At 36.4% G+C, this 26841-nt stretch overlaps 2 protein-coding genes across 4 annotated transcripts; both read right to left on the bottom strand.

Moving 5' to 3' along the window:
* Positions 1-1162: 1162 nt before the first annotated feature.
* LOC126368224 (uncharacterized) lies at positions 1163-26532 on the bottom strand. 3 transcript variants are annotated; one of them, XM_050012139.1, is made up of 32 exons: positions 26310-26532; positions 23008-23244; positions 20208-22894; positions 19901-20089; positions 19499-19621; positions 19285-19425; positions 19088-19204; positions 18860-19000; positions 18579-18770; positions 18267-18479; positions 18044-18184; positions 17724-17945; positions 17337-17474; positions 16968-17168; positions 16736-16879; positions 15698-15856; positions 14883-15066; positions 14352-14461; positions 13443-13589; positions 12432-12628; positions 11647-11689; positions 11356-11569; positions 10952-11033; positions 10280-10455; positions 9806-10001; positions 9208-9408; positions 9014-9113; positions 8778-8934; positions 8199-8387; positions 7148-7311; positions 5090-5224; positions 1163-3154 (listed from the first exon to the last, which is right to left on the bottom strand). In XM_050012139.1, the coding sequence occupies exons 2-32, from the start codon at positions 23183-23185 to the stop codon at positions 2999-3001; spliced, it is 7437 nt and encodes a 2478-aa protein (XP_049868096.1). In that variant the 5' UTR covers positions 23186-23244; positions 26310-26532; the 3' UTR covers positions 1163-2998. The 3 variants fall into 3 exon arrangements, with proteins under 3 accessions (XP_049868096.1, XP_049868088.1, XP_049868102.1); XM_050012131.1 differs by having other exon boundaries at positions 23008-23222; positions 26310-26531; XM_050012145.1 differs by lacking the exons at positions 18267-18479; positions 18579-18770; positions 18860-19000 and having other exon boundaries at positions 23008-23222.
* LOC126368248 (uncharacterized) lies at positions 23675-26105 on the bottom strand. Its single transcript, XM_050012147.1, has 2 exons — positions 25814-26105; positions 23675-25076 (listed from the first exon to the last, which is right to left on the bottom strand). Exons 1-2 carry the CDS (start codon positions 25998-26000, stop codon positions 23803-23805), a joined length of 1461 nt encoding a protein of 486 aa, XP_049868104.1. The 5' UTR covers positions 26001-26105; the 3' UTR covers positions 23675-23802.
* Positions 26533-26841: the final 309 nt, after the last annotated feature.

Below are 26841 nucleotides of genomic sequence, written 5' to 3'. Positions count from 1 at the left end.
GGGCCTTAAATCATCATGAGGGCCCAGTGCGGATTGATGGTTATTAACGACTGCTAATGCAGTCGGGACCAACTGCTTAACGTGCCTTCTGAAGCACGAAGGAGCTCGAGATGAAAACATTTTTGTGGTCACCCATCCTATGACCGGCTTTTGCGAAAGTTGCTTAACTTCAACAATCGCAGACCGAACGCGTTTACCGCTGTGCCACCGAGCTCCTCAGTTAGAAAGTATAATGATATAAAAGTATGAAGTTCCCTAAAGCCTCTCTATGAACTATTTCACTTGACGGTCACGGTGCAACCCGTAAATCACTAAGTCAACTTTACACCTATTATTTTCAGTTGCCTCAAAATAGAATACTGTGTAAATCATCCGTAAACAGCCGAAAAGTCTATGACAAAATCACAGACACAACAATGGGACAAGAATAATTACTTCTAATCTGTAACAGAAATCTCACCGGGGTTTCTTATTTAAAAATATATAAAAATAAGAAACCCTGGTTTGGAATAAAAACAACGGCCTCCGTGGTCCAGTGGTTGAAAGTTGTGCTCATGATCCGGAGGTCCCGGTTTCGAATCTCGGTGGGGACAAATCACAAATATCACTTTGTGATCCCTAGTTTGGTTAGGACATTACAAGCTGATCACCTGATTGTTCGAAAGAAAGATAATCCGTGCCTCGGAAGGCACGTTAAGCCGTTGGTCCCGGTTACTACTTACTGATGCAAGTACGTATTCGTTACATAAATCATATCAGGGGCTTATGGCGGCTCAATAAACCCTGATATCAGGGTCGATGGGCTTGGTAATCGAGGAGCTCGGTGGCGCAGCGGTAAACGCACTCGGTCTGCGATTGTTGAAGTTATGTAACTTTCGCAAAGGCCGGTCGTAGGATGGGTGACCACAAAAAAAAGTTTTCATCTCGAGCTCCTTCGTGCTTCGGAAGGCACGTTAAGCCGTTTGTCCCGACTGCATTACTAGTCGTTTATAACCATCAATCCGTACTAGGCCCGCGTGATGGTTTAAGGCCCGATCTCCCTCCATCCATAGGGAAGGCCCGTGCCCCAGCAGTGGGTACGTTAATGGGCTAATGATGGGGTTGGTAATCCACCTCACAACCCACACGATAGAAAAAGAAGATTTAAAAATAAATTAAACAGTTCACTTTAAAAAATGTATTTGATAACAAGCTTATTATCACAATCAACGAGATATACAAGAAAGTTAAATAATATAATATCACTGTGAAATCCGATATACTGTTCTTTAAATAAATAAAAGAGACAACTAGGTCTATAAATCTATAATACAATAATATACAAATAGTAGTTTTAAAACTAAATAATAACCTTTTCTTTAAGTATCTCTAAGTCAAAGCAAAAGTTATTAGTTTTGAATGTAACCATCGTTTAACTTAAGAACATTTCACTTAACACAATCTTCGACAATATAAACAATCTTATTTATAACAGAAATGGCAAGAATTTAAAAATAAACACGTGGGAAAGAGTAACTACAACTAATAAATAACACTGTACAAAATATGTACACAAATTGTGTGAAAGTACACATGATTTTCGGTTTTCTGCAATAAATAGAAATATCTACTACACAATACTAGGTATCTCATTTTTATACGTCTTTACTTTCATATACTCATCCATCATAATTATTACCTTTTATAAAAGTGTAAAGACGCCCTATATGCTTATACGATTATTGATAACCATAAGGCTAAGGCATGATTAATATTTGTTTAAAAGGCGTCTCCGATTTATTGCATATCATTGCTTCCGGTAAACAAGCTATTCAAGCCCATTTATTATCAACTTTGAAAATTGGTGGAGCTATTACTGATACCTAACTAGCACAACTACCGGAAAATTCAATAATATAATGAAATATAGTAGTACACAGTTTTTTTTTTTTGTTTCGAACACAAGAGGCACACTGGTGCATATGATACAATACAAGCAATGAAAGTAGATATGGAGACAGAAAGATTTTTGAAAAACATTGTTAGTTTTATCACAAACTAAATAAACACGCTACTTCAGTGCACTTAGGCAGATAGTTCTATTCAATCAAACTTTCCATATAGATAAATAGAATATATAGTGTATCCATATAAAATATATATTCACTTTCACGATTTAATAAAACATGTTATAGCCTCTTTTTACACCGACTTTGCACCTAGGTAACCTTAGACATTATGTTATTATTCATATAATAAGTTACAGCCTTCTAATGTGATTAAAGGAAAATTTGAAAAATGTTCACCAAATCTCATTTAAAATATATTAATCAATTATATATTTTACAAATTATAGCGATGCCACGCAAATAAAGAGGAGTAAATTGGAAATTTCGGACAAATATAAATCTGTGTGGATTTAAAATATATTTCTTGGCCATTAAAATAGGTTAAAATAAATAAAGCCAGCTCTATAAAAAAAAAACCTTTTTTCACCACTTTCTACTCTTATTAGATCAATGTACTTTCCTCGAAGGCAGTGTCATATTTCATGAGATCGGACTGCCTAAATGTACATACACTCTCCTGTTAGATATGTGCGTGTTCACAGCTCTTATTTTCTTTCCATCAAATAAGAAAAAGTATCTACGGTAATTAATAACCAAGACAAACACAAAGAAATCTATTCACAATTTCAACAACATTGATATACGCAAACTGCATTCCGGTACACAAGTACGTCTCGTAACCGTAGCAGAATTACATTCCTGACACGGTTAAAATAATGTATTTCATATTGCACAAAATTCGAGTTTCAGTTTTACATAATAATTACACTGACTGCGCCACAAATACAGCCTTTTAAAATCAAACTTTAATAAGTGAATATATTTTCATCATTTACGAAGTCAAATGTTCGTTAGATATATTATAAGTTAATACAATTTTCGAATATACGAATATTATAAAAAATATCCAGTAATGTACGTACAAGTGTTACTTGAAGTAGACGACAATATCATACAATTAGTAAGAATATTATACCGCCGTGTGTGGCGACTGCCAATCTGTTATGATAAGCGGCCGCGGGGCAGAACGCCATGGAGGTTACATCTGCCAACGGGAATCTGTCAGGAAACTGCTCGCGAGTCTTTCTCGTTCCGTTGATGGTTTTCTGTCAGAAAAACGAAACTATTACGTAACATGTGACGCAAGGACAAGTTCTAATGTGGTAACGCTAGATGTTCTGGCGGAATTTTAATTAGAAATTTCTCTAATAAGTCCTGCTGCTGCATTATTAAACTGTCTAATGCGTCATTCACCTCACCTAATATTCACATTTTATGCTTGTTGATCTTTACTTTCCTCACAAAGTGCATCTTTACAAAATATACTCTTTAATATAATTGAATTCGAAATAGTGCGTTGATTATTCATGGCAGGTCGATCGCCCAACACTATGAGCGGAAACTACCACTACTAAATCTTACAGTTCACACACAATGATCCAAACAGGATTTACTTTTTCAATCATCTAATTTCCATGTATAATCAATGTTAAACATTAATTTGCGAATTGTTCACACGTTTCAATAATACATAACAGTGATACGATCTTCATGACATTGTAATATTAGCGACAGGTTGTATCATCGATACAGGTGAAAGACGCAAATTTTAACGTTACGTCACGTCCTATGGAACTTTTTCTTAACATCCCAAAGGATGTTATGCAATGGTTTGGTCGAGCGCAATACAATGCCCTGTCTTGCGCACCTGGACAATGGTATGAAGACTAACGTAATGGTAATAAAGGTGCTGCACAATAGGTGACCTTATGGCTGGTAATTGGTAAACAATTGCTTTGACAGGATTATGGACACGACGAATTTATTAAAAACATCATAGAAGGGCTACAAGGAAAAAGAGGAAGGGGAAGACCAAGAAGAGCTTACATGGAACAGATTAAAGAGAAGGTGAACGTCGTGTTTTATAACAAAGTTAAAGAATTGGCCTTTGATAGACAAGAATGGAGAAGGTACACCGACAAGCGTGTGGCTCTTAAATTAGTGATGATGAGGTTGTGTTTGGTAACGAAATAATTATAAAATTAATAAACTAAAGTCATAAGTGAAATCCGCCATTTCAATTATTTAATCTTTGATGGTTTTCATTTCTGAAATGCTCATTTTGTTTTCTAAAATGAATGGATCAAAATTTCCAAAAATAAATACGTTATAATTAAAAATTTGACAGGAAAATGTGTTAAGAACATTTTTAAACTTCCGTATCTAATGGATCTGTATGTTTTACGAAAATACGCGGCACTTGATTGAGGACTTACGTAAATAATTTATTTTTAGACAATATTTGCATATCATTTTGTAGTGACGTAACCTTTTGTTTACTTATGTGTTATCTTATCTTCATACTGTGGGGTACATAGTACGAACATGGGAATCTACGTAATCAAAAATAAATAGACTGCTTGAAATTCAATATTCAGCCTACTGCTTGAATTGTCTACGATTGTGATGATAACCTCCAAAAAGTAATAAGATTAAATGCAAAAATCCATTCATTAGTCGTTATGGGTTTTAACAACCAATCAATCTTATGATTTACTAGCGACATTATTATCCATAGATGGAGAGTGATGACCAACAAAGTGAAGTCACCTCAAGTCAAGTGAAGTAACCTTACGGCGCGGTTATTTTTTGTGTGGGTAACCGTTGAGTAACTTTCCTTTCTTGCTGCTCTGCAGAGAGCAGAAACACATTTTGACACGTGTATAATCTGACTGCTTATCTTTTATGAGTAGGTTAACCTACCCTATCATAAATCTCAAGGCCTAAGCCATTCGCTACAGATTACAACTACAAAATCGCATGGATTATGATGCCACAAAATGTATTACCCATGGACCGTCTGTGTACGGTCACGAGCATTAATATGATACACTTTGGCACCATGTCACATTAACTTTTGTGACAAATTGAACTGTAAGTCTCACTAAATGTCAAATATGTTAGTGCGACAGAGTCCTAAAGTGGATACATTATATTGCTCATGACTGTACGAGTGAAGTTATAAAACTAAGTGTACTTACTGAATCTGTACTCAGTTCGATCCCGTACTTCTTGATTGAATCTTCGTATGTTATTGGTTCCACCTTTGTCTGCAGTTCGTCGTTTTGAAGCTTCCGTTTCTTTCCGAGTGGAGTCATTTGAAGAATCGCCAATGACTGTTGGACATAGAATGTTGGTAAGTGGATATTCGTTGAGGTCCATAATGTCCCGTTCCCAAAATGTCCCTTTAACGTTATGTCAGAAAAGTTTTAGAAGGTCGTAGACCGGTGATGGACTTGCATCCAGGAGACTTTGCTCTTAAACACACCAAATACATACATACATGCGTAAACTCACGTCTATTTTCTACCGGGGTAAGCAGAGACTATGGAATTTGATTACAGTTATACACACTTTTTTTTTAATTCTCTGCATATAATAAAGAAAGTAAATACATCACATTCACACTTCTCTTTCTCCGCATTCATCAATCGCTTCATACATGCACGCTGGTTTCTGAACCGATCAACTCTGGTTGAACTAAACCTTTTCTAAGGACAACTCCAATTTGTTATTCTAGGCTTTCCTCTGCCAGTCCTACCAACAACCTTCGCCTTATATACCGCTTTTGTAATAATATTTATCCTTCATCCGCTCTACGTCTCCAAACCAACTTAACATTTCCTTCTTAGTCACTATACCATTTTTAACACCCTCTCTCTTATCACACTGTTTCTCACTCTATGGATAAAATAATGTAATTATTTCCGAAACCTTATTGGTATACTACGAACATTTAAAACATAATGTATAGCAGTAAAAAATGTGAGCCCGAATACAAAGGCAGGAAAGGTCCATATACTCTTTACAAGGACTGTGGCCTAAGTTCTTATACAAAGGAATATTTCAAATACTCTAGACTATATTTAGTATTCGTACGTCATTTACATTCTTAGAGACCTTACCATTATGCGGTTACAATCACCAGCTGGTTATGTACACGTGAATATGGAGCTTAAATTAGCGACTAGCCCCAAACAAACTTATATTTACAAATACAGGGTTTAGACTAATTCTGCCTCTTATTTCTCTCTTATTATCTATGGATATCAGCCCCAATGCCTGCAAACACATCCTAATTTCATTTTAAGTTATACCAGTCACCTTCATATCCGCCGAAAAGGAAAGGGACGGTTGATTGACGGGCGAATAAAATAAGCATCTATCTGACTTTCAACCCGTTTGACCAGCGCTGTCAACTTAATTCTGTCGGGTTATTAGCCAATATAAAAAAAAATTGCTTAAAATTGACATGTGTTCCATAAATTTTATGCCTGTCGATTACCCGTCCCTTTCGATTTCAGTAGATAAGAAAATATTAGGTATAACTTAAAATAAAATTAGATGGTGTGTACTGTAATCAGCACCAATGCCTATTGTATGTGCAAGTAATAGACAACTTCATGACCCTTAAGATTTTGGGCTCTTTCGTTGAATAATGATTTTTAATGATCCAATGGCGAACACGGAAGTGAGACACTAGTAAATTGTGAAAATATCGAACAATACATACACAAATAAGTACAATCAAAGAGCAAAAGTGCAGTCACTGAGCCCAACGCATAATTTGTAAACAATGGTGAAATTATGAACCATTAGTTGTCAATTGTCATAATTATAAAATTTATGTTTTTGTATGAGTTTTTGGTCTATTACAGAAACGACATGTAACCAGGAGGTCTAAGTGCAACCAGTATTTTTTTACTTTGCAAGAAACTCATTGGACGTGTGCACCTTATCGTACATACAGGATGTCAGTGAAGTATGAAACTGACAATAATACATCCTCTTACGACCGAGATTTCCAGACACAATAGTTAAACATGAGGTTAGGATTTAAAAAGAACATTCGGTCTTACGACTATAAAAAAGACACTAATATTTTTATGCAAATTCACTCAGAATCATGAGCTGAATTATCCCCTTCAGTAATCGGTACGGTGTCACTGACACCCTGTACAGCATACATTCGACTATTGCCAACGTAAGGTAGACTGCGTAAAGTTCAATAGAAGAGCTGCGTAACAGAAGCTACGTACATGTCTCTTGAAGTCGGGGTATTCGGGGTGCGGGCGCAGCACGCGCAGCAGCGGCGGCGCGTGCAGCGCCAGGCGCGCGCACGTGGCGCACGCCGCCACGGCGCGCGGCCCGCCCAGCCGCCGCCCGCCGCCGCACCACTCCAGCTGGTTCACTATGGACGCCGCTGCCACCAAACACGTCATTACAGACAGGGTGTTAGCGACATCGTGCCGATCACCGAGAGGGATGATTCAGCTCATGATTCTGAGTTCATATCAAGGGGAATTTCCTGATGTGAATTTTTTAAATATTTTCGGTTTACTTTTGCAACGGAAAATTGCACTTGATATCAACTCAGAATTCCGGTCTGAATCATCCCTCTAAGTTTTTGTTACAGTGTCACTAACGCCCTGTTAATACAGGCCAAGTTGCAAGATGTATTTACGGAATTGACATAAGGTGATATGCTAATCCCATATATTTTTATCACTGTCGATTGACAAAATTGGGTAGTTTCCTAGGTCTCACATAAATTATGAAATTCTAATTACTAATAAAAACAGATCTAAAGGTGACAAAAAACGTTTTCTTTTTCTATTTTTAACTTATTTATTTGCTTGCAACTTGGCTAACCCCCCTGGTGCCAATCAACAAGACACGTGACTGGTATGAACAATAGCACCTTGATACGTGAAGTTTCACTATGATGTGGAATCAAGTTCGCAGCACTCTGAAGGGTATATATTGGTGGATGTATCAGTCTCCGCACACTCACGACCTCGTCGGGTCTTACGGTCCTGTATATTAGACTTCAACTATCGAAGGAGAAAGTATAACCTCGAGTTTTTCGGACGTACTTGGGAGCGTACTTTTAAACGAAAAAAACCTTAATTTTATAGAGTTGATGCTAATAGAAGCCTATGACGAACACTTGACCGTCTTAAAATTTCGTACCAACAGTAAAGCAAGTTGTCTTTGATTACTTGTGGCTCTGTCCACACCATTAAGGATTACGGGCTTGAGTTTATGTACATATATATTCTAATTGTAAATTAAAAACCGTGAACTTACTGCTAGTGTCGTCTATAACTAAGACAGCGGAGGGCCAGTGCGGCTCGAAGCGTATGTCGGCGCAGGGCATGTGCGTGTGGTGGCGCGCGGGCCGCACGCTCGGCCGCGACACCAGCGCCGCGCCCGTCGTCGACGCCGAACACACCGCGCTCGCAGTGTCGCCCGACGAGCACGGGAACATGTCCACACCTGTTCCACAAAAAACATAAACCACCGTGTATTTATTTGTACACAATAAAACATACACAAGGAACACACAAAGAAAACACACCGTTCGATAAACCAGGGATGAACGTGGGTTTAAGTAATTGACAGCAAAGTTCAGTCGAATTGTCTGATAATTGGATTGAATTTTGCAAAAAAAAACTAAAGTTTATTAGGTTACATTTTGTGTGTTTATCTCAAAACTTTTGCGGGGTCCCTCCTATGGAAACCAAGTACCGATAGTTTGGACTCCCTAGAGTGGAAGTAGAATGTCTTCGATTTGAAAATACATTCAAAAATTTACAACTGGTAACTGGTTCTTTTCCCTACTCTTCATACATAAAGTAGTACTGCAGAATACAAGGATCTACGTACCTACAACGCAGGTGCTGTGTGGCCGGACGTCATGGTACGGGTACAAAATAGTAACATCATTCTCTTTGGTTTTCAAAAACGGTGACTCCGTCTTCAAATCAAAATAGGCCGTCGAACCGTTTGCATAGCCAACTATTATTGTATCGTGTTTTTTTTGCTGCAACAAGACAAGAACTCTTTATTTAAAAGTTTAATTTTAGAAGGATTTTATTTTGAATTTGGATTTTCGTTTTTACCTGCGACCAAGTTATAGAGGTAGCTTGATACCTTCTCCGATCGTTGCTCATTGTCAGTCTTAATTCTGCCACAGGTTTCAATTTGTACAATAATTTCTCTCTGAAAAAAAAAACACGCATTGTAATTACAACGATATTATTTATTTAGAGGGGAGAATCCAGGTCATACACGAAGCATACAATAAAAAACATACTTCTCCACTATTGTCGTAGGATATGGGACGGAGAAAATGTAAGCGGATCCATTAGAACACGCTACAGCAAGTAACCCCAATCTCAGAGGACTATTTTCTTGAACTGATTCGTTCAACATAGTCCGGGCTCCTGATGGACACCAGGTCATAGCCCATGCTGTACCGAAATCGTGGGCTAAACCAAGGGCGAACTTTGCTGGTCTGAAAAAAAAATAACGTTATTACTTTGGTCACTTGCCTAACTACTAGTGCTACTACAACGCGTACTCCTCGGCTAACCTCCATGCCAAATATCGCAATGATTCCTTTGATAAATGTTGACAAAGAGTCTGACGCATAGGACTGCAAAATTAAACTCAAAGTAATCTAGTACTTTTGGCGTATTGCGAGCACAAAACTGGAATCATCAATTTTATACAACTAATAACCTATATATGAATGATCACCATATCTGAGGGTCTCAAGTATATCAATAATCCTGAGATCAGATCAGTAAAGCAAGTCATCGATCTCAACACCCACACACGGTAGTAGAAAATACCTACCTACGCAAACCTTCGTAAGAGCATAAAAATAATAAGCACAACGTAACACTCACTCTGAAAATCGCACAAAGTTCCAAATCTGAATGATGCCGGGTCCAGCCACAACCGCTTCGTGGTTAATTCTTGGGACGTCAGGCTCCCGGTGTGCAATCACGGCCAAATACTGATCTCCAGCATGTTTTCTATCACATGGTGGAGCCCATGATATGGACTGGATGCTTCCACCCACGAACAAGCCTTGCTTTTCACCTAAAGAAAACACAAAATCAATAAAATGCTTTCAATGCAGGTGAAGGTACAGAGGGGCAGTGAGGGGCCGTAGAATTTTGTAACGTTCGAGTTGAATGCACCTGTTTATATAGAAATCCAGGAATGCGGTTACGTATTAAATGCTCGTTTTTCACCTCGCAAATCTCTCAGTGCCGTCTCTCTGTGCACTGCGCACCTATTGGTGTTATTTATTAGATTTACTTCAAAATCAAAACAATCGTTGCAACTCACGAAAATCTCAACATTATAATACGTACCTGTGATAAAACGTCCCTCGAAACGCTTAAAAGTCATCCAAGAATTAGACACATTCACTTGACAGGATTCTTCTAAAGAAGGTATGTAATCCGATAACTTGTCCTCAGGTAATTGCTCACAAACAATATTTTGCCACTCCGGAAACAAATCTTCGTTTGTGAAATGGAATTCGGAGCTGAAAAACAAAAAGTATTTGAGAAAACCAAGCCGTTTTTAAAAGCCCAATAATTTTGTAAACTATATAAAAACCAGTATGGATCTTGAGTGTAAACACTCTTTGGCGCAGTACGTCTCAAACACCATGTTGTTTTTGGCACATATCGTACACGCAATTATAGAGAATAATTCAATTATTTCAAGCAGCCGTTACTGATGTAAGTAAGTAGTCGTTACATGAGTCATGTCAGGGGCCTTTGGCGGCTCAATAGTAACCCTGTCAGCTGGGGCTAGTGGACTGTATGTGTAGATGGTGAGGTTGAGCTGCTTTCACTGCACTAATTATAATAATAACACCAGAGTTGGGAGAAGAAGCAGCCGATTGGCCTGTCAGTCAGCTAGCGTGGATTAAGTGAGCACGAACTTCCTTGTCACTTATACACAGTAAGTCTCAAGGTGCGTACCGGTATCTTTACTGAAGAAGAGACTTAAGTCAAAAAAGCTAAAATACTTACAATTCCACCCCACATTTGACTAAATAAGAGTTTACATTTGGAAGCGCAGTGCTAAACCTAGATACATTTGAGCACCTCGGAACTGAAAAAGATGTTACAGTAGTTAGAATATTTATTATAGAGGCACTAACAATATAACAAAAGTAGCAGCTGTACTTATGTACTACTCTCTGGTCGTTATAATTTGAATGATCGAATTGTGAGATTTTTAAATAGACTTTTGAAAAAAACGACTAAAGTTTTGTTGCAGCCCTAGAAAATAACTCGGCATTTTGATTTTTAGTCCACCACTTTATTTCACAAGGGGGTTAAAAGGGCCACATCGAAGCAATTCATCTAAACAGCAATACAATTCAAATGTCAAATCGTCTCAATCTCTTTAATCCCCAAGGCCTTGCACTCACCTGATTTCCTATTTCGTTTCTTAGCCGATGCCGACTCTTCCTCAGATATGTCGCTGTCCACTTCACTGTCTTCACTCTCGTCATTAGCCACGTTTTCCAAATTCACGGACTCATCAGTGTCACTATTATATATATCGGATGTCACACACGTATGACCTTCCAACTCCTCTTTGGTATCCGCACCAAAATGGCAAGTCGTACAAGTAAAGGCACTCTGTAAATGTTAATTTTCAATAATTTAATTAAAAACGACACAAAATATATATTACAATGAATATTTTCTGAACTTACGTCACTTATTTCAATTTTGTACTTTTGTATCACATTTCTGGCTCTGAAAACAAAAGTGAATACAAGAATAAACTATAATTCAGTTCATTATAAAGTCGAGCACTATACCCACCTTATTTAACGTAACATGATTAGAATGAGAGCAGGACAGAGCTAAATAGCAAGACGGGAGATATGTCCCTTTCGCACTAAAAGTACATAACTTCATCAGAATCATTTATTCAATGTAATTTACAAAGACTTGTTGACAATTTAACATTTTTGGAAAAGTACGCAAGAGATGAAAGATATTTCACTCTAATCATGTCCCGTTAAATAGCGCATAATTAATTTTCTATACATATTCCTGACGTCTCTATCGAACTAGGTTTAGTGCAGTCTTTCTATCCTGCTACCTAATTAATCAAGCTAGGACAGCGTGGTGGAGCATGCTCCATAACCCCTCCGGTTGATGCTGGGCCCAGCAGTCTACATTATGCCCAGGTGAGAAAAGAAAGGAAGTGAAAGACCAAGAAGAGCTTACATGGAACAAATTAAAGAGAAGGCAATCGTGTTTTATAAGGAAATGAAAGAATTGATCTTTGATAGACAAGAATAGAGAATATTACACCGACAAGAGCGTGGCTCTTAAATTAATGATGATGATTACCAATGACCAAACTAGGGATAACAAAGCGATTTTTGTGTTATTATGTGATGTCAACGCTCGACCACTAGACCACGGAGGCCGTCCATGAAAGCATATAACATATATTTAACGGAATATAGTGATTTCAGAAACGCACCTCTGCGCCGCTCGACGGGGCCCTGATGACGACACCTCGACCTTTTCTTTATCTTCTTTTTGTTCCTCTTCCAATGCCTTTTGCCTGCGCATCTCTGCCTTCTCCTGCTCCCTATGCCACGTCATATGCTGACTCTCATATATGTAAAGGTACTTCTTGCCGCAAACTCTGCAAACGTTCTTGTGGAGTTCCACCTCCTGGGGATTTCAATCTCACATTTAGAAAAAGTCGGCAGGAAAGATTAAGATTTTTTTAATTGAAGCTGCCTAACGAAGCATGCGCACTTACTTAAACACATGGGGATGTATATTATATGGAATATTACTTGTCTCTGTTATCCTCGGGATTATTGAGAATTAAACCCATTAAAGGGCAATTGATGCTTTTTTTTTTGTTTGAGGAGCTCGGTGGCGCAACGGTTAACGCGCTCGGTCTGCGATTGTTGAAGTTAGGCGACTTTCGCAAAGGCCGGTCATAGGATGGGTGACCACAGAACAAAAAAAAAAGTTTTCATCTCGAGCTCCTCCGTGCTTCGGAAGGCACGTTAAGTCGTTGGTCCCGGCTGCATTAGCAGTCGTTAATAACCACCAATCCGCACTGGGCCCGCGTGGTGGTTTAAGGCCCGATCTCCCTATCCATCCATAGGGAAGGCCCGTGCCCCAGCAGTGGGGACGTTAATGGGCTGGTGATGATGATGATGATGCTTTTTTATAATTTGTATAATATGTACATACATAAGCTCATGACTATATCCCAATTCGGGTAGACAGAGGCACATTCACCGCAAGATGAATTAAGTACCCAGATATCACCGAGCTTTCTGTTAGACCAACGAGATAAATAAAATTGTGAGCCGTATTGCCATCCATAATCGTCGAACCAACTTTGTGTGAAAATTGCACTTGAGATAAATGAATAACTCAGTGGTGCAAGTCCGGTTTGAGAAGGACTACAGTGTCGGCAGAATTAAATAATAAATATATTTTATAATGTGATGTGAAATAAGTTTACCTCTTCCGATTTCCCGCAGACAATAATATGTGCGTAGAACCCAATACGGCTGACTCTGCTGACGCCGCAAGTTTTGCACACTAACTTCTTACTCCATTCCATATATTCTTTTATCAAGAAATCAACCACGTTAGGGTCTCTGAAATTCTGAAATACAAAACGTTCAGAGATTATCAAGCTTCAACAGTAAGTAGGTATATTAATAAATCTATTTTCATTGATCTTTAGGGGCAAAAGCATCTGGGTCTATCTTTGATAAATGAAAGTTAAATTGTTTTACTTTCTTATTACTGTCACACCTCGAACACTACATACAAAAATCTCGTTCTTACAGAAGTTTTTGTCCACGCCGCCGAAGCCCAAGCGTGCGAGCGAGAAAGACAGTCTGCGCGCGCTCCCTTACTCCTTACGTCTTACGGGCTGAAGTGGGTACGCAAATCGGACGTACAGTAATCAAGCACGGCCTCCGTGGTCCAGTGGTTGAGCGTTGGGCTCACGATCCGGAGGTCCCGGGTTCGAATCCCGTTGGGGACATATCACAAAAATCACTTTGTAATCCCTAGTTTGGTTAGGACATTACAGGCTGATCACCTGATTGTCCAAAAAGTAAGATGATCCGTGCTTCGGAAGGCACATTAAGCCGTTGGTCCCGGTTACTACTTACCGATGTAAGTAAGTAGTCGTTATACATGAGCCATGTCAGGGGCCTTAGGCGGCTCAATAATAACCCTGACACCAGGGTTGATGAGGTTGGTAATTCACCTCACAACCCACACGATAGAAGAAGAAGATCAAGCTTATATCGGTACGGGGCAGTGTCACTTCTACACTTAGTATTATTATTCTATGGCAAAACATCAGCCCCAAAACAAAATCCTACCACTGCCTGGGTTAAGTACCAAAACTCACCACTGGTGGATTCCCAACAGCCCATGCCACGTTGTAGTGTTTGCTCATCTTGTGGTGATGCCATTCTTTAGGGTCCATGTGTTCAGAGCACACACCGCAAACGAGCTCGTCTAAAATTTAAAGTAGAATATTGTCATTTTCTCTTTGATTAATTTGATTATTCTCAAACAAAATTCTCGTAACTAATGCTCTAGAAATTACGAGATTTCATATCGGCCTGAATGGGAATGAAGTGAATTGGGTCGTGTGTTCAAGAAAATTATGAAATTCTGGTTACTAAATAAAGACAGATCTAGAACTAACGAAAAACATTTTCTTTTTTCTATTTAACTTATTTATGAATTTTAATCAAGAAAAACGTATTAATAAGTCCGACATTTTATCACGTTTTTCTACGTCACAGTGTGCATACAAATTTGTGTTTTGTCGTTTAGTAAAAAGTAACTGATTTGACTAGTTGGAAACTAGCCTATTTCCCCTACGAATTTAAAGGTTAAGTTATTACTTTACTAAATTTAACCAGATACTTACTTGCTTCGGTAAGTACGTATTGTCCGTCATTGTCGGCGTTAAAATACATCTCACAATTTTTCCAATGTTGCAAGTAGCTACTGGCATATCTCCGCACTACCTTGCACTTTGGACAAATGAGACTGCCTTCTTTGTTTACAATGCTATCTAAATGCTTTTCCACTTGCATTTGATCATTTAAATCCTGAAAACAGTTAAAATATTCTTTGACTTTTGACCCGTTTGGCGTCCAAAACCGTAAGTTTGGAGATACCAGTGGAAACTAACACGTTATTTCAAAATCATATCAGATTTAAAATCAAAATACATTAACACATTTCCCTATTAAGTTTCTTTAAAATACAAATGAACATTATATTGTTAAGTAAAAAGCAGTGAACAGTATCCGCATATTCGGGTACTTATTGGCGTATATGAACAGCACTTTTGAAACCGATAGACGTGATAGACATTTGTGTCATCACTTTAGGGACCTGATATACTGGTTGATAGCCATCTGCCAGATAGTGTCTGTAATAGTGTATTTATTTACTTACTATAATCCAAATGTACAAGTATAATCCAAATGTGGAAGTTGATGGTAGGGCTGGCAGAGGAAGACCGAGAAGGACTTACGATGACCAAATTGGAGATGTCCTTAGAAAATGTTCAATACGATCTACTCTGAACCGGCGTGCGTGTATGAAGCGATTGATGAATGTGGAGGAAGCAAGAGAAGTGTGTCAGGATCGAAGCAAATGGAATTCTATAGTCTCTGCTTACCCCGGTGGGAAATAGGCGTGAGTTTATGTATGTATGTATCCAAATGTACTTACTAAACTTTCGCCTTCAATCCACGCCATGTACCCGTGGACTTTATGAATGTGCTGTATCCAATAACGTGACGGCACCTCCTTTTGACACACTCCACACTTCACCAAATTGGAATTGTCTTCGACATCTAATAGACTATCAGCATCCTTATCGATATCATTCTAGAAACAAAATACACAAGGTGTTAGAGACATCGTAACGAATACTGAGGGGGATGATGCAGACCATAAATCTGAGTTAATACGAAGTGAAATTTTCCGTCGTAATTTTTTTGTATTTTTAATTATTTTCAATTCTTTACTATTGCGATGGACAATACCACTTGATATTAACTCAGAATAAAGAGCTGAATCACCCCTCTCAGTATTTGTTACGATATCACTTGCACCACGTACAAGTATGTACATGTAGCCATACAAGTGCGTATGAGTTGTAATGACAACACAACAAATACTGAGGGGAATGATTCAGACCATGATTCTGAGTTGATATGAAGTGGAATATCGTGTCGGAAAACTAATTAAAATTTTTGGATTTTTTAACATTTTTGCGACGGAAAATTTCACTGGATAGCAACTCAGAATCATGTTCTGAATCATTCCCCTCAGTATTTGTTACGTTGTCATTAACACTCATACGCACTTGTATGGCTACATGTACATACTTGTACGTGGTGCAAGTGATAGCGTAACAAATACTGAGAGGGGTGATTCAGCTCTTTATTCCGAGTTAATATCAAGTGGTATTGTCCATAACGCTGAAACGCTGCCCTGTCCTATCCTGTATAAACGAGCTCGTTACATTATTGAAGACAATCTTTTACCTCCAGGGAGAGCGCGATAAATACTGCGGATTTCGACCAATAGACGCGTAGCGTATGTTGTCTACGTAGATAATCGTCGTTCGGCTATTGGCCAAAACCCGAGATATTCGTCTAGCGAAAACATAACCTTGCTGACCCCGCAGGAGATATTAGCAAAAACTTGTCAAAATGGAGGACCACAACATTCAGGTGATTCAGTATGTGCAAAAAAACTTACCGTGATCCCAGTACATTTTTGAAAGTGTGTCAAATATGGCTTCACGTATCTACGAGCGATCCCACATTTGTTGCAAATCAATTTACCATGTTTTTTGAGTATGTTATACAAATGCTGTTTTACTTTATCTTCATCGTCCACATCCTAAAATTATTCATTAAAATTATTTTCATGATGGAAAATATTAAAAGAGAATGATTATAAACAGAGATGTAGGTAATAAATGACTTACCAAAGGCGGGTCTTCACTTTTCCATGCCAAATATGCATGATCTTTCATTATATGGTCGATCCAGTAACAACCATTAATCATTTTTTCACAAACTCCGCACTTAATTTCTGATGTTTTTGTTTCAGAAGATTCTTCAATTTTAATTTCTTTTATTTCATCTACAGAACCAGACTGTCTCGCTTCGTCAGATATGCTTTCATCCTAGAATCAGAAGTTACGGTTCAACAACGAAGTAATACGATATTATGAAGATTACAGTTCAAGAAACTGTAAATTTTCTATAGTATGAACATTTGTCATCGCCCTACCGGATTGCTATTTCCTGAAATTGAAGAAACTGGAACAATATTGCAAAGTTATATATCTTACCTTATTACACTGTCGTACGTGTTGCATGTACAACTTAGCATATTTCCGGCAAAGACCACATTTTTGGCACTTCAGCTCTCCATACTTCCTCGATATCGCGGTCAAATGTTGTCGTACTTCTTCCTCGTCATCCACAATCTACAATAAAATATATTCAGCAATTTTCATTAATTACATCACAATATTTTTGGAAATTTAAAATTTATTGCGTAATTCAAAACATCGAAGTCGTTACATGAGCTATGTCTTTGGCGGCTCAATTGTAACCCAGACACAAGGATTGATGAGGTCAGTCATTGACCTCACAACCTACATGACAGAAATTTAAAAAAAAAACATTTCTTTTAACTTCATCTAGATTCCATCCAATGTTATGTTTTTGCTTACCAAACGAGTTTCACCATCTTTCCATGCAACGTAATTGTGTGTTGCTGAAATGTGATCTATCCATTCAGAATCCTTAAGTTCTAATTGGCAAACTGCACATTTTACAGTCGGATCATCCAAAGATGCGGTGTTATTTGTATCTACTGCACTTTCTGCTACTTCTATGCTTTCATCCATTGTTACGTCATTTGATGCATTATTCAATGAAGACTCCGTTAGGTTCTGAAATTAGTTAATAACATAATTGACGTAAGGTCAAATGACATGCAATAATGTTTACTTATTATGATCCAGCAAAGCTACGGATGTAACATTCATACCTTGCCTTTCAAACATTGTTGAACATGCGATAGGAACTTTTTGATATATTTGCGCTCAGTATCGCAAAAGGGGCATTTTAATACATCTGTGTCTTTCAATTTTGCTTGCAATTTTGTTTTTAAATTTGGATCATCAAAATCCTGAAAATTAAAGAATATGTGAAAATAACCTTGTCTAAAGTTAAAGAATATATAAAAGATCATGAATACAATGTCAACATACAATGCTACTTCCTGATCTCCACGCGATATAACAGTGCTTTTTGGATATATGTTTTTCCCATTTTTTCTCTGATAAAACGGCTTGGCAAACACCACACCGCACCGACTTTTTATTTGGCGGTTCATCATTATCAACATCGTCGTCATCATCATCATCATCATCATCATCATCTACATCTACATGTTCATTGGGGTAAGACGTCCGTTTTCTTTTCTGTAAGCAAACATACAATAATTACATCTACATGCTGAACAGTGTACTATTGTGTTATTCGTTAAATAACACCTTTATCAAGATATTTCATTTGCTTACCAACGGAGCTTCGCCATCTTTCCACGCTTTGTAACGATGTCTGGTTGCATTGTGATCTTCCCATTCAGATTGTTTAAGTTCCTCCTGGCATACTGCACATTTTACAACCATATCATTCGAAGATTCAGTATTTGTTTCATTTCTGGTGCTATGTTCCATTGTCGCATCATGTGATGAAGATTCCGTATCATTCTGAAAATATTAAAATCATTCCATGATTCACGTATCTAAAAAATCTGTCAGCTCAGTAAGGTATTAAAAGACAGAGTTTCAATATTTACCTTAGATTGTAAGCATATTTTGACATGGGATAGGAACTTTTTAATATACTTGCGTTCAATATCGCAAAACGGACATTTTAACACATTGGTGACCTTCAATTTTGCTTGTAATTTTGTCCTCAAATCTGCATCATCCAAATCCTGAAAATTTAATGAAATTTTATCATAATTTTGTCATAAGTTCAAAAATAAATACGTACAAAGGTAATCACTGTAATCTCCACATACAATGCTACTTCCTGATTTCCAAGCGATATAACAATGTTCATTGGAGATATGATCTTCCCATTCTTTTTCTAGCAAAACGGCTTGGCAGACACCACACTGCACTGACTGTTCTAGTTTCTGTAACAAAACATACAAGATTTACCACCAAATATTTAACATTGACAAAGGTAAATATTAAATTACGAATAGTATCGTACCTTTGTTCTCAAATTGCAAAGAGGTTCATCTTCGTCTTCTTTAGGTGTATTCAAATTACTTGATTCATTATTACTTTGGTCAGAGTTTAACTGGCTATCAGTAGCTTTTCTACTGTCTACATTATTTTCTATAATTGGACTCTGTAACAAAATATATAGCATTATAAGTAAACCAGACAAACATAAATAAAATATTTATTTTTCAGTTTATTACCTTTGCGTCAAATTTGCATCTAGTTTCTGTTTCTGTCTGTTGGTTAGAAGCATTTCTGTCTTTAGAATCAGTATCGACATTCTTTAAATTGAATATATCATCATCACTTGTAATAATCAACTCCTGCAAATTCAGAATTATGTTATGCAAGATCACAATAATATATTGTCTTTTCTACGCTGTTCTGTTTACAGTGCCAACTATTTCGCGGTGGACAATCACCACTTTTTCTCCTACTATACTCAATCTATTTTGCTGGTAATAAAATATGTGGGATTAATGTCGGGACAAACCCTTTTAGGGTTTTCCGATGTTAACTATTTAAAATGTAGCATTAAATTGTATCTATGATAACAAAAAAAAAAAAATAACTAAGTCACATTTAATTTTATTTAAGCTTACCTTTTTCTTTATAATAGTCACATTTAAAGATTCAGGCACTTCACTCATAGTAAAGCACTCTTTGTTCTTCTTAGATACAAAGGCAGTACATTTTTTATTCAACATTGTCTGTTTACTGTTGCTCGCATTATTTATTTCTGATGACACTTGCTCAAACTTGGCTTCATCCTCTACCGATGTACTTGTGTTCTGTGAAGTGAATAATGCTATAAGCTATACAATATTTGAGGACTTTGCCTGAATGTACTTATCTGCTATCTACAATTAAAACCATGCATTTATCCTTAAACTCACTGCCTATACTTACGCCAATGTCGCATTCAAAACTATTAGATTCGACTTCTTGATCAATGATAACAGCATCAGATATACTTTCCGAACTCTCCTTATTTGTCTCTACATTGCACTCTATATCATTTGGTTTTCTATTAAAAGAGTCAGTCTCAGGTTTTTTACTTGACTTATCTAGTGAAATAATATTCTTTTCTTGTTCGAAAATTACGCGGGACGTTTCTTTGCTTTGGAATTTTTTATCTTCATAGCTATTCATAAAAGTGTGCCAACATATACTATGTACGTCTTCAGAAGAGTTTGCTTTCATTATTTGCTCTAGACATGATGTATCATTGTGCCTCGTTTCAAAATCGTCGATATCATTGTAAATGCTAAAAATCATTTCACGGTTACAGTCGATATTCTTGCGTTCCCAAAAGTGTATGTGTTCATAATCACAATCTGCATCATAAAAAGCGAAATTACCAAAATCCTCACATACACAAAATTCTGGTGTCTGAATGTCGTTTTCTGCAATGACAGATCCATTATTTTCATCAGCTTTATACATCAACTGTGTATTTTGGGCTTCCTGCACATATGAAGAAGCTGGGTGTGTGTGTGGTGAATATGTTACTGTAGTAGCAACACAATTCATTATAGATTTCTTATGGTTAATGTATGTTTTGGAAACTTTAGGAGTTCTATCTTTTTCTGTTACATCATTCAGACCACCGGGTTTTTCTACTCCTTGTTTAAATAATTTTGGTTTAATAACATTCTGTTTCACTTGTTTGTTTACAATTTTGTGACATTCGTTAGACTTCTTTCTTAATTTCCTTTCTGCCGAATGATTTTTAGCAGCTTGAGCCAAATACATTGCAATTTCTTTTACTTTGTCAACAACAATATCTGTCTGATTTCCTTCGACTGGCTTCTGTAACACACAGTCTGTAGTCGTATCTACATCACCAATAATACCAATTTGTACAGAATTATTCTGCTTAAATACCTCCTTATAATCATTATTACCAGTATGTTTATTAGGTTCCGAATCTACTTCAATACATTTTATGCTTTTATTCTCTTCGACATTTCTCTCATTGTATATCAATTCGGCATTTTTATTTGTGTTATTGGTAATCCCTATACATTCTACTATATTATTAGTATTTTTTATGGGTTCTGATTCGGCCTGTATAAATTGTGTGTTTTTAAAGTCTTGAATATCATCACGTATGGATTCCGATTTTTTATTTGTGTTATTTTTTTCATTTTCCTTCTCACATTCTTTGGTTTCAGATGTTTGTATATCACTTTCCACATTTACCTCTACAAACTCAGTATGTTTGTTTCCTTTGTTACAATTATGTTTTGTTTCATCATTAATAAAATCATTTTTATGACTTTTGTAATTATCTGTACTCCAGTAATCATACACTTTATCAGTTTCATGCTGACAATGAGTTAACAACTGGCTTAATCCACTTTCGACAACATTCAACACAACTAATTTTCCATCATTTGTGACCAAGTGTGTATCACTAGTATTTGCCTTATCTATACAATCTTCTTCGCTTTTTTCTATTTTTGCCAATATTTCGTTATCGTTAGAGGTTATCTCATTAACGAATTTGTCTAAGATATCCTCGTTTTCTTTCAAATGCATATCTATATCTGTTACCACGAAGTCTATTGAAACCCCAATGTTGTTTTCATTTGTCTGTTTTGAGAGATCTACAATCTTATTTAATGATTCCTGGTTTAAAGCTTCGGAAATATTTTCAATTAATATATCACTTTTATTTGTTTTATTATTAGTATCTGTTTCAATCACATTGCCTTTTTCATCAAATAAAATAATATTTTCCACACTTTCGCAAGCTTCAGGATAAGATGTGTTATTAAGTTTGCAAGTGGGATTCTCATATTTATTGAGATCTATCAAAATATCAGCACATTCACCAATTTTTTTAGATGTAATTAAGGAATTCATTGAAAGTGGTATTAAATCTGATAATTTCGGTGAGTGCAATCTCTTAAGTTCTTTAATTTGTGACGAGCTTAGTATTTCTTCAGATATTATGCTTATGTTATTAGAAGATTGTAGAGGAATTTCGTCATTTATAGAATGTATGTCTGGAATGTAATTATTTTCAGAGAGTCCCAGGTTACTGTTACTACAATCAGATGAATATGCTTCATCAATCAGATGAATATGCTCATCTGTGGAAATCAACCTATCTTTTTTCTCTACAATATTTGTAACATCATCAGTATGGTTGGTTAACTGGAGAGTATCCTGATTAGGAAGAGGCACCACATTTTTGATATCTGGAGTATTCATTTGATGATTATATGCATTATTTGCAAAGATATTGTTGCTGACATCTGAATTCACTGACAAAAGCTCCAGCTTCTGATAGGAGACATTATCAATTTCATTTTTTGGATGTGTATTTGTGACATTTAATTCATCAACTTTGCCAATTGAATCAGCTATTTCAACTCTTTCTCCTTCTAGAACATTTGATATCTCCAACTGACTTGGACTGCTATTTATTCCATTTACAGCAAATGTAGGACTAAGGAATACAGACTTTTTCATCAAGTTTGCAGTTTCTAAAATTGTTGTATCCTGAGATGTTTCCTTCTGTACAAATGTTGAATCAGGCAGATCATTATTTATGGAGGTGGCTGGTGTAATATTCAAAGATGTATCTGGAAAAAAAATAATAATTTAAGAATGATCTGTACTATATGTCAACTAAGTAAATTAATATTGTTAGAAATATAATTGAATAGTGCATTACAAAAAATTTATATAAATTTACCACTTTCAGATGAGTTGATAGTTGGGCAATCTTGGCTACTGTCAATTTTTCCCAAGTTAATGCCCAACTTTTGTAACAGTTCTGGTGGTAGGACAAATACCTCAGCAGTCCCATCTTTTGTTTTTGTTTTCAAACCAGTTTTAGACCTTTTTCTGCGTGCTGACTTTTTGGAATCCATTTGGAGCAGTTTATTTTGAAAATAATTCCCTAAATCACTGAAAGGAATTTTCACACACACTGAAAAAAAAATCGAACCTTAAAAATTCTATCACATTTTTGTGAATATTAATTAATTAATCTCAATGACAGTTATAATAATTAAACATTTAAAGTTAAAGAAGTAAATATAAATTCTTGGACTTGTAAACAAACTTGTGACAGTAAGTGGTGAAGTGAGGAACTAACAAATAAAGTAAGCACGTTGACATATCGTGTATGCAAAAAGCGCCACCTTGCAACAGTAAAATATAACTTGGTCGAGCAGTAAATAGTAATGAAATTTCTTATAATTTTAGTTACTACATGTAATAGCATCCGGCATACGCGAAACTTCGCATAAAACAATACAAAACACAAAATAAGAAAATATTAGAAAAAAAAAAACAAATATACACAGAGAAGATTCGAACCATGTTCGATAAAGTTATAACCACACGTGGTAATTAATATTCCGGGATCGAAAACCCATTAGTTTCAAGCTTGTTAAGAGATACATAAGTATGTAGAATACATAGGTGTAAATATAAAACAATGCTTTGAGCGAAACATTATTATTTATTTATCAAAATAGACAAATTAATTTTGAGACGTTGATGGCCTATCACCGGTTTTAGTAGACGTTGATGTCCCTTCACCGGGGTCATCGTAATCAATCTCTTCAATCCCAGACATCTCACTGTCCCTTTCTTCCGCCGAAGTATCAGTTTCACTTGATGAATCGTCGCTGCTATCCATACCCACTCGTATAATGAAATCATCTATTTCCGTTTCATTCGTAACGTCACGTGTCCAGTACGTTTCTTCTACTCTTTTAATATGGTTGATTTGTTTTTTCCAGTCTTCAGCTGTTATTGATGAGATGGCATCTTTTGTTAGTTGTTCAATTTTGTTTTCATGCTGTTCCACATTTTTGTCAGCAACCCTTTGTTTTAACAAATTCCAGATATGCTCAATCGGGTTCAAATCACAGTTATATGGGGGCAATCTTAGGACTTCGTGTCCGTGTGATTTTAATAATTCATCCACTACATACTTTTTCTCTGGCATTTGTTTCTTTAACTCTGTTAGGAGCTCTGCTTTTGTCCATTCCTCTCTGTAGGTTATATTATGTTCCTTCATAAATTTTTTTACATCATCTTTTCGAGTAGCCGTTGTTGGTGCTTTGTCCAATTGCATCGAATGATACGAAGCATTGTCTAGTACTAGAATACATGATGGAGGCAGATTTGGAATTAATTTTTCATTCAAATATTTTAGAAAATTTTGGCCATCCATTTCGTCGTGGTAGTCACCTGTTTTACATTTCGCTTTAAAAACCAGGCCAGCACCACTCACGAAACCATTTTCACTTCCTGCGTGAACTATTACCCACCTTTGGCCAGGGCTGTCATTTTTTCGAACACCCTTATCCCTCGAACTTTGCCAGCATTTGCTTACTGTATAGTGGGCGTGAATCCATGTTTCATCCATATATATCACAGGTTTTTTATCGGGTCCTAATGCATCATTTTCTCTAATGCGTCGCAAATAGCGGGCTCGCCAAGCTTTAATATTGTCTTTTTCTATAAGAATCGATCTGTTTTGACGGCATTTTTTGAACCGATAGCCAAGTTTATTTTTTAAAATCCGCCTCAAAGTTGTTTTAGATCCTTTGAAATTTAAGTCTTTTTTTGCGGATGCCAATATTTTATTTAACGTGGGTACTTCTTTACGCACATCGTAAATAGAATTAACAATATTTCCGATGGCACAGATATCAAAATTGTCAATGGGGACTCTAGTATTATGTAGACCACGTCTCCCTTTGCTGGGTGTCCGAATTCTTGTCTTCTTCTCCTCAGCAAGTTGACCTTAAAAAACAAAAATAATTCTCAGCATTAATAAAAACATTGAACATTGCAGTTATCATCGGATATTAGCCGTAACATATCGAGAATATCTAAGAAGTACCTATTTATAAGCATATTTTATTCCTTATTTTTATAAAAGAAATAATTTGTATTATACATACTTATAAATCTTATTATAAGATTAAAACTTAATTTTCGTTTCCAAAAGAAAGATTTAGTTCAAAAATGGAATGAAAATATTTCCCATTAGTTGTTTTTTACAGAAGATAGCCTATATGGGCTATGAGCTTTTGCATGCTAAAAGCTAGGCGAAAATAACTTAAAAAGAAAAACAAAGAACTAGCGATAAACTAGAACTCCGCGCCACAAAAGAAGTCCCGTGGATGAGGTCGTTGCACGTCAAAGGCGGCCATCTTGAGACACGAAAAAGAACTCTATTGCAAAGAAATAAGAAATGTCAAATTTAGTTCCACAATATGCCGCGGGACTTCTTTCGTTTCAATCTAGGCAACATGGTCTTATTTTATGAATTAGGTATGATCTTAGCCTGCTCCACACTAACTGGACGAATTTAAAAAAAAATAACATCAATCGTGTAATATTGAGGTTATTTTATTATTTCTCGTAAATTATAGATTTCTTCACAAAAACTATTTAATGTCTATACTTGTGTACAAAATCATGCCGCGGGTTACTAATGACATACCCTTGTTAAATACGAAAAATATATTACATACCTTCTTTTTTTATTTTCACAATAGTGCTAACAGATAAACCCGTGGCCATGGCGGCGCGAGCGTTTGCGTATTGAAACGGATGATACCGTTCCAAATTTTTTTCTTCTTGGAAGTATTTGATGACGTTATAAACAATATCACGTGCATCACTTCGAAGAACCTTGCCTCGTTTTCCAGAAGTCGTCATAATGACCACGTATCAACACGGCACTTAAAAGTTGGGTTAGGAATTTGGAAACAAACAGCGTCGTGAGCGTCGTAGCAGCGGAAGAGCAAAACCAGACTGATTCATTTTTTTTTTTTGTATACGGTACGCCCGTGTGTGAGTAAAGACAGCAATAGCGTGCGAGTCAAACGAGCCAAAACGGACATCGCGCAATTGTCTATAATTTTGATACCTTTTACAACTTGACGAAAATATTGTAAAAAAAAATATAATTGAGTAAATTTCTAGTGTAAACCAAGCAAAAAGAATCTTAGAACTCAAAATACTTACGTGCTTTAATTTCATGATTGCGCCATCATCGAACTGAGTTGTAAGCTAAATTAAAATCGAAGAAAGTACATAAGTTGCGTTGAAGCTAACTAAATAAACATCAAACCGCACAATATAAATCCGAGATTTTGAAGTAATCTTCACAAATTCTAAGATTTCTTGAAGCACAACAGTAAAATTATAGGTTAGACATTTTCACTCAATCAAGTTATCAAATCAATTGACATTGCATTGAAGTGAAGTTAGCTGCTAATAACCGCATTTTTTTTTTAAGACTGGCGAGATTTGTTATTGACTTTGCCTATCCATGTGCTCTACATCCTACATGGCAGATCGATTATTTTATTTATTTTTTACAAATTTTTTACTTAAATTACTAGAGGAGAACAAAGAATAACAAACGGAAACCTATCCGTATCCGTCTTTGACTTTTTTGTTTTCACGTTGTTTTTATTTTATGATTCGGATCGGAATACTTCAAATACGAGGACCTTTGTTCAAATATCGCCAAACGCCAAATCGGAAATAAAAA

The sequence above is a fragment of the Pectinophora gossypiella genome, chromosome 1, assembly GCF_024362695.1.
Source record: "Pectinophora gossypiella chromosome 1, ilPecGoss1.1, whole genome shotgun sequence".
Lineage (NCBI taxonomy): Eukaryota > Metazoa > Arthropoda > Insecta > Lepidoptera > Gelechiidae > Pectinophora > Pectinophora gossypiella.
The sequence above is the reverse complement of the archived record's forward strand: the minus strand, read 5'-3'. Positions and strand labels throughout refer to the sequence as shown.